Source organism: Solanum dulcamara, chromosome 5, assembly GCF_947179165.1.
Source record: "Solanum dulcamara chromosome 5, daSolDulc1.2, whole genome shotgun sequence".
Lineage (NCBI taxonomy): Eukaryota > Viridiplantae > Streptophyta > Magnoliopsida > Solanales > Solanaceae > Solanum > Solanum dulcamara.
In genome coordinates, this window is record NC_077241.1 from 13340605 (window position 1) to 13352870 (window position 12266).

At 31.3% G+C, this 12266-nt stretch overlaps 1 protein-coding gene across 1 annotated transcript; it reads right to left on the reverse strand.

The window, feature by feature from the left end:
• Positions 1-898: 898 nt before the first annotated feature.
• On the reverse strand, positions 899-8394 carry LOC129890481 (uncharacterized). The gene is made up of 2 exons (XM_055966026.1): positions 8149-8394; positions 899-1549 (listed from the first exon to the last, which is right to left on the reverse strand). The coding sequence occupies exons 1-2, from the start codon at positions 8392-8394 to the stop codon at positions 899-901; spliced, it is 897 nt and encodes a 298-aa protein (XP_055822001.1).
• Positions 8395-12266: the final 3872 nt, after the last annotated feature.

Consider the following 12266-nt stretch of genomic DNA (forward strand, 5'->3'; position numbering starts at 1 on the left):
TAAAAGGAGGAGTGGGTTCTCCATTTATCAAAATTGTATAGTTCACAGTGTGCAAACACTCAAGTATCCAGTCAATGAATTTCCTAGGGAAGCAAAGATTTTCTAGCATTTGTTCCAAGAATGCCCATTCCACAGAATCATAAGCTTTTTGCAGGTCTATTTTGACCATACACCTTGGAGAGATGTGTTTCCTAGAATAAGCTTTAACAAGCTCATTTGCTAGGATGATGTTATCTGCAAGTTTCCTTCCTGGAATAAAACCTGATTGTGCTTCACTGATAATATATGTCATAATCCTCTACAGTCTGGTAGCTAGCACTTTAGCAATGATTTTGTATAAAATGGTGCAACAAGCTATAGGCCTATATTCTTTAATATTTATTGGACTAGTAATTTTTGGGATTAGAGTGACCATAGTGCAATTGACTGGTCGATAGAGTTTTCCAGAAATAAAGAACTCTTTGATGGCTATCAGTATCTTATCTTTGGTGATGCTCCAAGTCTTCTTATAAAAATAGGCATTGTATCCATCTACTCCAGGTGATTTATCATCCCCAATAGAAGCTAATGCATTCCAGATTTCTTCATCTGTAATATCTCTACATAGTTCAGCTCCTTGTTCATAGGTGAGTGTAGCTTCTCTCCTCATAGTCTTCTTATCAACAACTTGTAATTATGTACTGCTAGATCCCATGAGAGCTTTATAGAACTGAGTGACTTCCTCCTTAATAGCTGCTAGTGTTTTGAGGCTTATTCCATTGAGCGAAGTGAGTTCTAGCATCATTTTCTTATTCGTTCTCTCCTTGATCATTGCTGAAAAATACTTGTTATTGTTGTCTCCAAACTTTATCCATTTAGCTCTAGATTTTTGTCTGAGTGCACTTTCTTCCACTAGATTTCATTTCTCAATATTCATCAGTGCTTGCCTTTCTTTGCAAAGAAGTTCATCTGTGCATTGTTGATTAATCTGCTTCTGTGTTTGGATTAGTTCAAGTCTAGCTTCATTTATTCTAGTGGAGATGTTTTGGAATTCCTCCTTGTTTAAAGTTTTCAAGATCTTCTGTAGAGCTTTCAATTTTGCCCAAATATTTGCCATTTTCCCTGGTACTAGTTGCTTGTGCCATATTTCTGTTACTTTTTCCATGAACTTGCTATGATCTGCCCAAATATTGAAGAATCTGAATGGAGGTTTGACTGTCCACTGGTTGTCCTCAATTTTGATTAGCATAGGAGAGTGATCAGAGATGTATGGTACTTCATATTGTGTAACCACATGGCCCCAATGCATCATCCAGTCTGAATTGCCAAATATCCTGTCAATTCTGCTATAGATTCTATCAGTACCCATTTGTTTATTTGACCAAGTATAGTAATCTCCTTTCCAAGGTAGTTCGTTGAGATGTAAATCATGAAGACACTTGGTGGAGGCTTGAGTTTCAGCTGAGGATACTGGTGCACCATGTAATCTATCTTTTGGATACAGCACAGCATTAAAGTCTCCGGCTATAATCCAAGGTCTATCAATCCCTTGTTCAATATTATACCTCAACTAACATCATAAAATAGAAATAGGCATTTTAAAATGTGAAAATATAATTTTTATAATAGTTTTAAGCTGAGTTTTCATAAACTCAAAAAAATTAATCAAACAAATAAACAATATGAAAGTCAATCTCTAAAACTTAAAAGTCATTATATCAAAACTATTAAATAACAAGTCTAAGAATAAGGGATAGAACTACTCTGGGGAAAATATCGTTACAGGGGAAATGCACAAATACCTATTTTTGAAGTCGTCATTTAATTAGTGTCCACTTTATGATTGTTTTTGCATGTTTACCTACTTCGAGCAAGGAATCAGACAGTCGTGTCTAAAGCTCTGCAAATTCAGATATCCATGTGTGGCCTTGTGAATGACAAATAACAAACGTTTTTGCCTGATGTTTAGTATGAGTTGTTAAGACAAAAACTCGAATGTTGTTGAATGAGTTCGCGTAAAAATTGATTAAAATTTCAATTAGTATTGTTATTATTGAAAACAATTTTTTCATGTATGTTCGCATTAATGTTTTTTCCATATATATATATAAATGGTCTGATATATCAGACCTGTGCATCTGAATAAGAAATAATAATTATTACTTTGAATTTCAACAATGCAACAGATGATTCAACACTCAAATATATGTTAAATAATCTTAAATTTAAAACATCAATTTCATATATCATAAAGAACAAAACTCAATCATCAATTTATCAAAGACACAACGAATCTAACAAATTCGCTCAACTCCCTTTTAATTTTTTCAAGTCTGCATTTTAGTCATGCATACATGACTAAATTATATGTAAAAATAGACTAAAATTTTAGGCATGTGCGTTTGAAATTTTTTTGCTGAAAAATAATAATTTTATTTTTTAAATTTCAATATCTAAATCTAGTATTCTAAATAAGCTATATTTGAAAAAAGTTCCATGAATCATAAAAAAAAACAAACCTTAATTATCAATCCATCAAAATAATAATAAATCTAACAAACTTATTTAACATCTTTTAATGTTTTCATGTATGTCTGCTCACTTATGTATGACTTAAATACATATTAACGTCAATTAAAATTTCAGTATATGTATTTAAAATACTTAAGCAGAGAAGCCAAATAAAAAGGTACATATTTTCGCTCGAAAGTTACCCAACACTGAATATTCGTGCAAACAAAATATAAAAGCGAGTATTACATAAATAGGGAGATCATAATAAGATACCCTGTGAATTTTTTACCCTCTTAATTAACATCTTAACTGTGTCTATAATTGTGAATGGATTTGGGCCCAATTACATGTGAACTAATAAAAATGATGCTATATTTTTCATTTTGAATCATCTCTAACATATTAATTAAATATTTTTATCTTTCTTTTTGTTTGTTTTTAATAGGTTAAGAAGTGTACAACAATATATATAATATACTTGTGAATCAAGTAGCTTTATGATCATCAATTTATCATGCTCAAGTTAAGTCGTAAAACATGACCATTCAAGGGTGGTCAATAAAGTGATCGAAAATAAGAGGTTTAGTGAGCTAATAGTTATATGATATTTGTGCTAATAAGAGGTAATCAATATTTAATGAATAATTTAGGTGTACATAAGCTAGTTCGAACATAATCATAGTAAAAAAAGAAGTTATTCTCTTTAATTCTATATATATATATATATATATATATATATATACACATACTTCATGTTTAATGATTGTCATATAAATATCTATTGTTTTAGGTCGCAACTTTTATAAGAAAGCTCGTTTAGACATGTGATGTAAAATTATAATTTGAGATCATTGCAAAAAATCAAATTGATATAAAGTTGAAATTTTGTTTGAACATACAATTTGAATTTTTTGAGTTATATATATTTTTCATAAGCATGAAATTCCATAAGTTGTGAAAACTATATAAAAAATCCAATTCTTAATCTTACCAAATGAACAAATCAGAATTGATAAACAAAAAATATCGGAATGTCCTAAGACACCGCACTAATAAATCACATGTACAAACAATCTTTAGTACAATCTTTTTAAGATTTAAAATCAGGATCTCAATTAACTACATGCTCAAACACAAGCTTAGTACAATCTTTTTAAGATTTAAAATCAGGATCTCAATTAACTACATGTTGAAACACAAGCTTAATCAAAAACACAATCCCCATAAAATGAAAATTGTTCAAGTCGTAAGCATGAAAATGTATGGAATAAAAGTACTGAAAAAGGTGAAAGTGAGAGCACTAAAAATATGGGCTAAAATTGGATAGATAGGCTTAAAAATAAAGTAGGGGAAGCATGGGGTGTAGAACATGAAAAGTGAAAAAGAAAAAAAAGTAGGTAAGCAAACTTAGCTTAGGTTAAGAAGAGAAGAAAGAAAAAGGGTCATGCAGATACGATCGTTGATATAACCAACATTTTCACTGCTTTTCAAAGTCACGCTTTGGCTGTCTCTCTGCAATTTGTCTCACACAAACAATTAGGCTTGTTTCCTATGGAAAAAATATTTTTTCTGAAAAATAAATTCTTTCAAAATAAAAAAAATTAACTTTTTCAGAAAGTAGATAAAATAAATTTTATAACTGACATTCTATATTTATTGTGAAGGGGAGTTTTGGAGTAACTGGTAAAGTTGCTGTCATGTGACCAAGGTCACGGGTTCAAGCCTTGGAAACAGTCTCTGGCAGAAATGCAAGGTAAGGCTGCGTACAATATACCCCTTGTGGTCGGGCCCTTCCCCAAACCCTGCGCATAACAGGAGCTTAAGTGCACCGGACTGCCCTTTATTCTATATTTATTGTATTCATCTAACCATCAAATGCCCCCACTCCTTACCCCTTGACCATTCCAACACCAAGGCCCTAGCCCCTCCCATCCTTATAATTTTTTGCTAGATCACGTATAAATAGTTTTGAGATAACATCTTTTGCTTAATTATCAAATACTAGAAAATAAATAAGAAATCAATTTTTTTTAAGAAAAATATTTTTCCGTCCTACCAAACATACCCAAGTGTTGAGATTTTTTTATAAATTCAAAATAAGTAAATTTTAAAAAAATTATTGGTACATTTTTTTTTCTTCATATTCATATTTTTTTAATAACAACAACAACATACCCAGTGAAATTCCACAAGTGGAATTTTTTTTAACGAGGTTCTGAATTATTTTATATTTTTAGGAGACACATTTTAAAATGGGAAAAGGCTCATAAATACCCCTCATTTATGAGAAAAAGCTCATAAATATCTATCTTTTGATCTAAAAATATCCCTAACCTATTTTTTTGGCTCACGAATATCCATACCTATCGGAAATGACTCAAAAATACCCTTCCTCTGTCTTTTGGTCTAAAAATACCCTCAAGATTTGTTATTGGTTCAAGAATACCCCTCCTTCTACCTTTTAGTCTAAAAATACCATCAACCTTTGTTATCTCTTTATATTTGTATATCTAATATTTATGATTTTTAATATCGTTTAAATTTTTACCATATAAAAATCTGTAATTTTATTATTTGAACTAAATCAATGTTTTTGTAAATAGTAAATTTTTATCCGATTAAAATATTAAAATCGATTAGAGAACATCTACTTAAAATTTGAATCAATAAATAATTACATATTTTATTTTAGTATTGAGGATAAATCATTAAGTTTATGAAATATCGATTAGAATGTGTAATCTCCAATATGCTCGACTAAAAAAATTAGTAAATATACATCTTATTTGAAAATCTTCTACTTATAATTTGAATAAATAAATAATTATTTTCTTTAGTGTTGAGGATAAATCGTTAAGTCGATAAATATATTAATTAGCCAAATTTTATCCTTTTTCCTTTAATCTCTGTCACTAAAATATTTGGTAACATAAAGAATTTATTTTTAATTTCAAATATTGTTAGACTTAAATATTTTAAATATTTTGGGATGAGCTAGTATTAAGAATTTGAATAAATAAAAAATTTATCTTTTAAAATAAATAAAATAATTAATTAATTAGTAAAAGAATTCAATTCAATTAAATTTGGGTTGCTAGTATTTTTAGATTAAAAGATGGAAGGGGGGGTACTTTTGAACCAAAAACAAAGGTTGGGGATAATTTTAGACCAAAAGGTTGATAGAGAGTATTTTTGAGTCATTTTCAATAGGTTAGGGATATTTGTATTTTTGAGCCAAAAGATAAATTGAAGATATTTTTAAACTAAAAAATAAAAAAAAAGATATTTAGAAGTCTTTTTTCATAAATGAGGGATATTTATGAGCTTTTTTTCTTTTAAAAAATAAAAAATAGCTTTTGATCTATGTCAGCAGAGGACTATAAAATTTCAAAAGAAAAAAGGAACCACTTTTGGCAGAGTTATACATCAGCTGACGGTCAACGGCGGCTTATAAACCGCTACTTGTCGCCTTGTCGGTTCTTTCCCAATCTTACTTTTTGTGTTTTGTTTTTTTTTACAATTTCCCAATACTTTCAATTGCACTCCAAGAAAGGTATAAACTTGTTCCTCTCTTACTATCTAAAGAAAGTTTTTCAATTGCCTCCACTATCCTATATGTGGTATTTTCCACTTTTTTTGAGTTTTGAATTTTTTTAATTTTGAATAACAGTCTAAAGTATAGTATTTGTTTTCATCATATTTATATGAAAATATATATAATATATAATATTTAAGTTTTAAATTTAATATATTATGTTAATTTATCCAATATAGCTTCAAATATTTATTAAATTGAGTCTCAGAAATTGAAACAAAAGGAATAAGAAATAAAATCCATTTCTTTCTATCAAAAATTCAGGAGAAGTTTAATTGACTCAAAAAATTGTGCTATATAATGACATGAATTTGTTGATATAATATTAGAGGTTTGGAGATAAATAGTAGAGTTTAAAAGCTTTAGGTTGAGCAAGATTAAAATAGAGTACAAGTTCATTGGCACAACACATGAGACGGATGCGAAAAAGTGACACAACACATAAGATGGATGTGGAAGTAATTGTGGAATTCTCAGCAAAAGAACGAGAGAAATCAAGGATTGTATTGATAATAATAAAGGAAAATAGCATAAATTTTTCTGTAAAGTTGTACCGAAAAGTCAGTTACACACTTAATCTATCATGACGATCTATTACACACCTAAACTATCTAAAAGTAAAACTATTACCCCCCTACAACTGACGTGGCAAAAAAAAAACGCGTCAAATTCTGTAAAGTAAAAAAAAAAAAATTAAAAAAATAAAATCATCCCACCCCACATCTTTTCTTCTTCACACCCACCTCTATTTACTCCCATTTTGAATCTTGATTTTTTTTCTTTCAAAACCCATTAAAGTAAAAAAAATTAAAAATAAAATCACCTCACCCCCACATCCTTTACACCTACCTCTATTTACTCTCCATTTTGAATTTTGATTTTTTTCTTTCAAAATCCATTAAGAAAAAAAAGAATTCTTCTCCCCATTTTGGTGGAGAAGACGATTGGGGTTTGGGGGGGGGGGGGGGGGGTCAGATAATTGGTTAATAATTAATTAGGAGTTAATTAGTATAAAATATAATTAATAAAAAAAGTTAATTAATAAAGAAAAGAAGAGAAAAAAATATAAAAAATCGGATGGGTAGTTAATAATTAATTAGGAGTTAATTAGTATAAAATATAGTTAATAAAAAAAAAGTTAATTAATAAAGAAAAGAAAAGAAAAGAAATATAAAAAATCGGATGGGTGGTTAATAATTGATGGGTAGTTAATAATTAATTAGGATTTAATTAGTATAAAATATAGTTAATAAAAGTAAAGTTAATTAATAAAGAAAAGAAAAGAAAAGAAATATAAAAAATCAGATGGGTGGTTAATAATTAATTAGGAGCTAATTAGTATAAAATATAGTTAATAAAAGAAAAGTTAATTAATAAAGAAAAAAAAGAAAAGAAAAAGATATAAAAAATCGGATGGATAGTTAATAATTAATTACGAGTTAATTAGTATAAAATATAGTTAATAAAAAAAAGTTAATTAATAAAGAAAAGAAAAGAAAAGAAAAAATATAAAAAATTATAATTTCTGACGTAGAGATAACGTGGCGCCATGTGACAGCGAGGGTAATACACCACATACTATGAGAGTGGTGTTATGCATTCAAGTGTGTAATAATTTCACTTTTAGGTAGTTTAGGTGTGTAATAGGTAGCCATGATAGTTTAAGTGTGTAACTGACTTTTCGGTACAACTTCAGGAGGAAATTTATGTCTTTTCCCTAATAATAAATGAGTATAAGTCTCTTTTATATAAGAGTGAGTTGTAGATTCCTAGGCTAACTAAACTTAGAGTTATACTACAACACAAATACAATGAGATTAATTACAAATTAACTACTACACATTCATTGCAGCAGCCTAGTCATAATCTGACTCTAACTTATCCAACATTGAGTCTTACTATAACTTAAATCTTTTAGTAGGTCTTTGACAGTCGTTAGGACTCCTATCAGTTAGACCATGTCTTTCAACCTTTTCCTTAGATGCATCTTTAACACTTCCCCTTAAGCTAGTGAGTGGTGGAACAGTTACTCTTAGCTTGCATCAAAAACTAGCAAAAACTTTCTTTGTCAATGCTTTTGTATGAATGTCATCTAGTTGATCCTTAGACCTCACAAACTGAGTAAGAAGTTGACCTTTAGCCACCTTTTCTCGAACAAAGTGATAGTCCATCTCAACATATTTGATTCTAGCATGCATAACTGGATTGACTGTCATGTACAAGACACTCAAGTTATCACAATACAGTGTAGGAACTGACTTGAGAAACACCCCAAGATCATGAAGTAAATATGTGATCCATGTCATATCTGTTGTAGTGGAGGCTAGTGCTTTATACTTAGCTTCAACACTTGATCTTGCTACTGTGGTCTATTTCTTGAAAGTTCAAGAAATACTATTTTCACCTAGGTAGATGTTGTAGCCTATAGTTGATCTGCTAGTAGTGGTGCAACCTCTCCAATCGACATCTGAATATCCATACAACCTACATGGTGATTGTGAAATAATTCTAAGTCCAAAGTGTAGTCTTTGATGTACATTAGAATTCTTTTGACTCCTTGAAGATGTTCAGTATTGGGACTTTGCATAAACTGACTTTCTAGATTCACTTCATGAGTGATATGAGGTCGTGTGAGTGTCAAATACTGAAGACTCCTTACTATCATTTTCTATAGAGAGACATCTACAAGACTTCCCACAGCTTCATGTAAACCATGTTTTTGAGCCAAAGGAGTAGCAACAACTTTTGGTAAAGTCATATCAGTCTTATCCAGTAATTCAGCAACATACTTAATCTGACTCAAGTGAATTCCTCCTGCAAAATACTTCACCTCTACTCCTAGAAAGAAGTGTAAAGGACTAAGATCTTTCAGAGCAAATTCATTTCCAAGTTGTAGAACTAACTCTGAGACATGTGATGGATTACTTCCTGTTATAATAATGTCATCTACATATAACAATAGGAAAATAGTACCTTTGTGAGTTTGTAAAGTAAACAAGGAAGGATCTGCCTTACTACAAAGGAACCCAAGATGTAATAGATGCTAAACCTATCAAACTAGGCTCTTGGTGCTTGTTTATAGTGCCTTCTTCAATAAACAAACATATTGAGGGTACCTCGGATCAATAAAATCAGGAGGTTGACTCATATATACCTCCTCTTGCAAGAAACCATGTAAAAATGCATTTTGACATCTAACTGCCTGATCCTCCACTTAGAGCTAACAACAATGGATAAAACCACCCTAATAGTTGTGGCCTTAACCATAGGGCTAAATGTTTCTTCAAAATCGATCCCTTCAAGTTGTGAGAAACCCCTAGCAACAAGCCTAGCTTTGTATTTATCTACAGTCCCATTTGTCTTCAACTTAGTCTTAAACACCCATTTAGAACCAACTAAGTTTATACCAGCAGTTTTGGGCACCAATATCCATGTCTTGTTGTTATTAAAATAACTAATTTCCTCCTGCATAGCTGCACACCAATGCGGGACCTGAGTGCTTCTTTAGCAATCTTTGGTTCCCTCAAAATATCTTCTTTGTTGTTAGCAACAAGTGATAGATGATGTTCTTTGCCTTGTTTCTAGTAATCATGTGATGTCCTTGTGGTGCAAAAGATGCAGGAGGTGCAGTCATATTCCACTTTGAAAGATCAACTTCTAGATGTAATCCTGCCCCTGGTGGACTGGTCATAAGTACAGGTTTAGAAAGTGGTGAACCATCACTTTCAACCTGTTCCATACTATCATTATCTGATCCTGCATCACCATCATCGGATCCTTCATCTAAGAAGTTAGTAGCACTGGCATCATCATCAGATATAGGTGCTACAGCGTGATCAGTAACACCATCACCCACAACATGTGAATCAGAAACAACACTGTCAACCTGTTCCATACCATCATCATTAAAAGGTATAGATGTTGTAATGTGATCAGAATCCTCTTTAGTTGTATGATCCTGCACTTCCCCTGAAGTAGGAGCAGTTGGTGCCTACGCTTCCCCTGAACTAGGAACAGTTTGTGCCTGCACTTTAAAAAATTCAACAAAAGTAGCCAAATAGGGTGAGACATTAATGTTAGTTTAGGATTGTCTTGAAGACACAAAGGGTAATGTCTTCTCATCAAATATAACATGTCTGAACACATATACCTTCTTTGTTGAAGAATGATAATATCTTTAACCTTTGTGCAAACTATTGTATCATATGAACACGCAAGGATAAGTCTTTGGAATGAACTTGTTACTACTTTTGATATATGGGAAACACCTACAACCAAACATTTTTAAGCTATTGTAATTAGGTTGCTCACCATGTAACTTAAAAAATGTAGTCACTATCTTTAAGACTGAGGAGGAAAGTCTATTGATGAGGAACACTGCAGTGAAAAAAGCCTCAACCCATAGAAACAAAGGAAGATTAGCATAGAGTAAAAGAGTCAAATCAGTCTCAACTATATGTCTATGTTTTCTTTTTGAAACTTCATTTTGTTTAGGTGTGTTAGGACATGAAATATGCCTAACAATACCACAATCTTTCAAATATTTAATGAAGTCTACTTTGAGGAATTTACCACCTCTATCACACTCAAATATTTTAACTCTTGAGAAACCTGTTTTTTCACCATTTTTTGAAATTTTACAAACACTTCAAAAAATTCAGACTTCTTTTTCAGTAGATAAAGCCAAGTATACCTTGTGTGGTCATCTACAAACACTATATAATATTTCATATGTTGAGAAGATTCAACAGGAGCAGGTTTCCACAAATCACAATATATTTTTAATAAAGGTTCCTTCTCAATTTTATTCCTCAAACCAAATAAAAGTTTACAACTTTTTTCCAACTGACAACTGGAACATACAACATGAATTTTATTCCAACTACTAACATTTGTGTAACTATTGCTACTAAATTTTTTTAAAGACTTTAAACTAGGGTGTCCTAATCTAGTATGCTACATGTTGTCTAACGTGTTCCAATCACGTGTAGGAGTCAATGCATGAAGGTTGTTGTCTTCTAAACCATATAGTCCACTTCCCTTAGATCTCTTAGCCAGTAGTGTCCTTGTCTTCTTGTTCTTTACAAAAAAATTATTTTCATCAAATTCAAGAGTGCAACAATTATCCTTTGCAATCTTACTAACTGAAAGTAGATTCTTAGTAATGTTAGAAACCACACGAACCTCCTGTAATTTTAGACCCGATTTAATTATATTCCCAACATGTGTTATGTATAGTTGTGATCCATTGCCAATAATAAATTTATCAGATCCATTGTAGTTTTTAAGATCAAGAAGAATACATGAGTTATTTTTCATATGATTACTGGATCCTGAGTCCACATACAAGTTATCATTAGCAGATTGGTACGAGTAGTCCCACCTGTAAAAATACTTAAGAGAAGTATGATTATTCCAACCACAAATTTGACAAGACTCAGTGTTATTTCATTCCTTGTTCGAAGAACATGTTCCATTTTGGTGGTTCAAAGAACCCGTTCCTTGTCCAACAGGCTTGAAACCTCTTCCTCTGGAGTTGAAGTTATTATTTCCTCTTCCCCTGTGTCACGACCCGACTTAGGGCCTAGTCGTAACACGGCGATTGAAATTTCGAAGGGCTCCAACCAAGCCTCTTGTACATATCATAAGCATACATAAGGTAAAAATATAAAATCGGAAACATCATAAGAGATTCTAAAACCATGAATAAAAATCTGAAAATATTTTATGACAACATAGACTCAAACATACGTCCAACTAGATGCCTCTAAACATGAGTATGGGAAGGGGCTAAGACATGTTCCTAGTTCACCCTCAAATTTATGACGTAAACAAAAGTCTTTTAAAAAGAAAACAGTAACCAACTTGAAACTAGTCCCTAGTCAATGAGGACTCACCACAACACCTTCGAATAGGAACGCCTACTAGTTACATGGACGATAAGGATCTTCAACCTCAACCCCTACATTATGAGATAATGTAGGCAAAAAGTATGTATTAGTACGTTGGAATGTACTAAGTATGAGGGCATGACATGCAACGTAAATCATGGAATGCAAAGGTCAAGTAAATCACATGATAAGATAAAATACGTAAAGTCATGAGAGAATCATATTGACCAAAGCATTTAAAAATATAAACTCAAAATTATAACATGCTTAAGTGATCATACATATGT

Excerpts from the sequence above, each read along its gene's own strand:
- LOC129890481 (XM_055966026.1), bottom strand. The coding sequence starts at position 8,394 with ATGACATGGATCACATATTTACTTCATGATCTTGGGGTGTTTCTCAAG. Across the intron at positions 1,550-8,148 it reads CAAAAGCATTGACAAAGAAA|TTGAGGTATAATATTGAACA; the intron begins GTTTTTGCTAGT and ends TTATGATGTTAG.